This window comes from Buceros rhinoceros, unplaced genomic scaffold (assembly GCF_000710305.1).
Source record: "Buceros rhinoceros silvestris isolate BGI_N320 unplaced genomic scaffold, ASM71030v1 scaffold1350, whole genome shotgun sequence".
In the NCBI taxonomy this organism is placed as follows: Eukaryota; Metazoa; Chordata; class Aves; order Bucerotiformes; family Bucerotidae; genus Buceros; species Buceros rhinoceros.
The window spans coordinates 60,842-65,366 of record NW_010391080.1 but is presented as its reverse complement, the minus strand read 5'-3'; the positions used below and the strand labels follow the sequence as shown (position 1 = coordinate 65,366).

Here is a 4,525-nt window from a genome sequence, read left to right as displayed (position 1 = left end):
TACCCCTGTGCAGCCTCTGCTCTGGGATGAACGTTGAGCCTTTTGGCTAAGAATAGGATTTTTAAACACAGAGAGATGCTACTCAATACAAGTTAGTGGAGGCCATTAAACCCAGGCGCTTCCACAAAGGAGCAGAAATTAACGTTCGATACAGGGAAGTAAGCACAGTAGGATTTATTTTTACAGCCCAGCATGCTTGTGAAGTGCATGTGGAACATGGAAGAAGTGAAGGGATCCATACCACTAGCATATGGAGCACAGGCAAAGGTGGCTTCTGTCAGCAGTTCGACAGTTATTTGGCTGCTTTCTGCTCAAAATATTGGTGACAGCAGCAAGTCAGAGCTGCCACAAAGATGACAAATTCTTTGAAGTCCACTTGGGAATCGCCATTTTCATCCAGGTTCTTGAAGACTTTATCAATAGCATCCTTGTCCTTCCCTGACTGAAAAAGAAAATGAGCAGGTTGAGGTGGGAGGTGGCACAAACCCTAATGCCGCAGCAGCTGAACAAGGGCTCCAGGCACTCACCAAGGGCTGTTTTGGGGAGTGTGGGGAGTGTGCACCTGGGGACCGTGAGGCTGACGCCAGCTCGGATGCACTGTACTTTTCCATGGGGCATTGCGACTGAGTTGCCTGGGAAGCAGAGCTGTGCTGGAGGTGTGATGGCTCCTGTGCACAGCCCTGCCCACAATATCAGGTTATCATGTTTTCTGCTAGCGAGACCTTTTCTTTTTTCTTCTCTTTGCTTGTTTTGTGCATTCTATCGCTGGCTGTAAAGCCGTGAGTTCCCTCACACCGTGTTTGGCTGAGGCGTCCAGCACGGAACGTGGGATGCCTGGGACAGCTGCACCGGCATCTGCCCACCTCGGTGGGAGCCGCACATCTCCTCCTGCCAGCAGCCTCATGGCAGGGGTGCAGACACCTTCCCACCCTCTGCCCAGCAGCTGGGAGCACATCACTCCTCGCTCCGCCACCCCCTGAACGCCTGTGCTCCTGGTCTATCACACCTGAGAGCTGGGAGAGGCTGCGCATCGGCATGGAGGGGCGCGCCGGTGTTTTCTGATTTAGCCCCAGTGCTTTCTAATTTAGCCCAACACCGATGATGATTACAGTGCTGTCAGGGAAAGCCCTGAGGGCGTTACCCGGCTGAACTAAATGCCATGTGCTGCCCCTCGGCTCCCTCGGAAAGGCTTGGCTGAACTCAGGCTGCAGATGTGCAAAATGATGCTTCTCTGGGGCAAACGTCAAATTTAAGTTTCGTTACACTCTGTCGCCTCAGCAAAGATGCAAGCAGCCTCAAACATGCCTCGAGTGGTCCCCCTGGCCCAGCTCGAGCGGCTCACAGGAGCTGCCGGCCAGCAACGTGCCACCTGAAGCGGGCAAGATGCTGAGCTGGAGCTGCAGCAGTGCAAACCGTCAGAAAAATCCTTTTCTTACTAAGTTGTCGTAGTCCTAATGGATGGAGGCGACATCTCGAGGCTGATGTTAAGCAAGGCAGCAACCAAGTAAAAAAGTATTTTTTAAAAAAAAATTTGCCAAAATATGTATAAAAAAAGTTTTCTCTACAGTAGTTACAGGAGGGCTTTTTAGGTTTGAGTTCCGACAGTTCCCTCCACAGATGTTCGAAAACGCAGTTTTAAAAATAAGCAGGGGGTGGCAGTAGAGACCTATCTGAGACAGAAAGTCGTGCAGGTTTTGTTGATGCTAAACAAAAAATAAATTATATTGTAATAGAAAGAATTTATATAAAATTTTGGGAAAATTCCAGGAATTTAAAATAATTATTACTTTCACTGAAATCTGAAGGCACTTCTTGATCATGATCTGATGAACTCAATCTCTCATTCTGTAATTTCATGTTTCACTTTAAGTATAGGAACCTTTAAATTCACTGAAAATTGAACCAGTTCCCCAGATTTGACTGACGACTGTGTCTGGAAGGTTTTTTTTCCTTTTCACTTTGCAAATCAGTTTTCATTTCATAACTGAATATTTAAAATTATTTAATGAAATATGTGAACTGATTTTAGCCTCCAAATTACTTCTGAACTGTACATGTGGGAATTATTTTTTTTTAAACTCTTTATAACTGAGGCCAATCCTTCGGTCCTGTGGGATGGATTTATTTCTCTCTCTGATTGATTCAAGACCTTTCCAGATAGTGGTGAGCTGTTTCAGCTATAGCCAATTCTGAGAGCGACAATAAACATGAGTATTTAAAAGACTTTGTTTCCCAAAATATTCTTGCAAATAAAAAACTATGGAAACAAATGTCAGGAAAATATAAGTAAAACTTTTTTTCTGAAGTCAAACTTACATACTCAGTTTCTCTCTTGCAGTTACTAGTTTGCAAGACAGGACACTGTTTACATTTATTTTAAGTACTGGCATAAAATGCTATTTTGCGCTTCTCCCCCACCCCCCGACCCCCCTTGAATAGGTAAAATGGGAAAGGGATGTGGAGACTAGAACATAAGGGGCCATTAAGCTAATTATCTTCCTGGATAATTACGATTTTTTCCAGCAGTTTCAGGAAATAAGTAGAGCCAATAAAAGCAGCTGTGTGGAACTGGAAAAGGTGGTGTCTGGCCAGTAAATGTAGTCAGGACCGATGTTTGAGCATTGTCCCATTTGGTGGCTGTCTAGCGCAGTGGCTCCCCAACTTTGCTTAGACCAAATGTCAAGTTTCTGGGGGATCTCCACGCCCCCTTAGAATTGTGGGTTTGTTGGTATTGTTTTTCTTCGTGTGGAAGTGCTATAGGTAACATACAGCTCGATGGTCAGGGGCAGGACGTTTCCTATGATGCTGCTGGGTCACAACCACTGATCTGGTTTATAAGATAGTTTCAGAGGCATTTTCATCTATCCCCCCAGAGCCTTCCAGGCTCTTACTCTGAATATTGCACCTGTGTTTCATTTGCAAGTCATAAATCCAGCAGGCATGGATTTCACACGGTGATTTCATGTAGCCTGCGTGGGAAGATACTAAATTTTGTCAAATATCCTGGCTGCAGTGCCCTGAAGTAGTTGTTTAAAACCTGGATTACGCTGCATACAAAACATGCAGCCACATGAGAAACGTTTGGTTCTAGGCGTTAGCAATTAAGAATAGTAACTGTATGGACAGATAAAATTATTCCTGTGTGGAAAGAACGTGACATTTAAAAGTGCTTTTTTGATTTTTAGTGAAGGGAAGAAAATAAAAACAGTTGAAAATGAAAAACATTTTGCCTCCCAGGCAGCTAAATTCTTTACTGTAATATATCAAGCATTTTGAATACCAGGAGAAATTTTGTCTATATATATCCTGCTTAAATGCACCTGATGATTATATATACATCTATATTGTAAAATACTTCTCCAGGTCTTTCTTTTTCTGTTAAAGACAAATGCAAAGCAGTTTGCTCTGAGTTGATCTGTTGTTCTTGTTTATGCACCATTTTGATGAGCTTACTGAATATGTAGCATAAATACCTAGAGGAAGGAAGTGTATAAATATTTAGAGAGATTCCCCAACTACAATCAAGATCTGCAACTGCCGACAACATAACTACCTTCACAGCAGCTGTGACGTGACATGAGCCAATAAACCCAGGGGTAGACAGGAGTAGGGAAATTCTAAAGACGAACCCAAATCTATTTCAGAGCCGTTGTCCCGCTAACTCAGGTGAGGAATTTAGTAAACAGAATGGCCCTGAATCGTACAATCAGTTTTACACAGTATGTGCAAGGACATTTTTATTTGAAATATTTCCTCAAACCATTGTGTATTTCTGGATGTAATTTCCCCTATAATGTACTAGAACCCGCGTCAGCAGGCAGCCCTCTCACCCGCTACACCCAACCGCTGCTGTGCTGTTATCTTACCGAGAGGAAGTTTGGGAGCTCTTTTTCCAGAAGGGTCTTTAGTTCTGCTTTGGTGAGGGTTTGCCTGTTGCCGTCGGACTTCGCATACTTGTCAAAGACAGCAATGGTCATTCCCATCGCAGTTTCGAGCTGAGACATGTTGCTGCTGGAGTTCGGCTTTCTTCTGAACAGGAACAGCCTCCGGGCTCTCTTGAAGGATGGAGTCTGGTCTTATTCCGGGGTTCTTTATGCAACTGTCCCATCCAATCAATGGTCACGCACCAGAGAGACGGTTATCCCTTAGCAAACATCCGTGTCTGAGCACTGCTTGCAGTATGTGCCTCTGTGCTGACAGCTATTCAAAACTCAAACTTTATCACTCTGGTGTGTCCAGTACAAGCAGTTGCTCACCAGTAGAAACCAGCCTCTCCTTCAAGATACACAGTGTGACTAACAAACGAAAATCAGATTTTTTTACTGGCTGTTTGCTCAAGAATCAGATCTGTTCCTTCAGATATCCCCGGCTGAGGGGGGGGGTGATAGCCCAGCTGTGGCAGAGTATGTGCTAGCCTGCTCAGGAGGAAGAGGAGCAGCCCACCATCCTTAGGGTCTCTGCGGGAGCTGCCTGTGCTGAGCCAAGCATGGATGCAGACTGCCCTCGCTGCCATGCAGAGGACCTT

The 4,525-nt window shown here is 44.8% G+C and overlaps 1 protein-coding gene across 1 annotated transcript; it reads right to left on the bottom strand.

Annotated features, from left to right (window-relative positions):
* Positions 1 to 292: 292 nt before the first annotated feature.
* Positions 293 to 4,004, bottom strand: S100P (S100 calcium binding protein P). The gene is made up of 2 exons (XM_010139892.1): positions 3,867 to 4,004; positions 293 to 442 (listed from the first exon to the last, which is right to left on the bottom strand). The coding sequence occupies exons 1-2, from the start codon at positions 4,002 to 4,004 to the stop codon at positions 293 to 295; spliced, it is 288 nt and encodes a 95-aa protein (XP_010138194.1).
* Between the last annotated feature and the right edge of the window lie 521 nt (positions 4,005 to 4,525).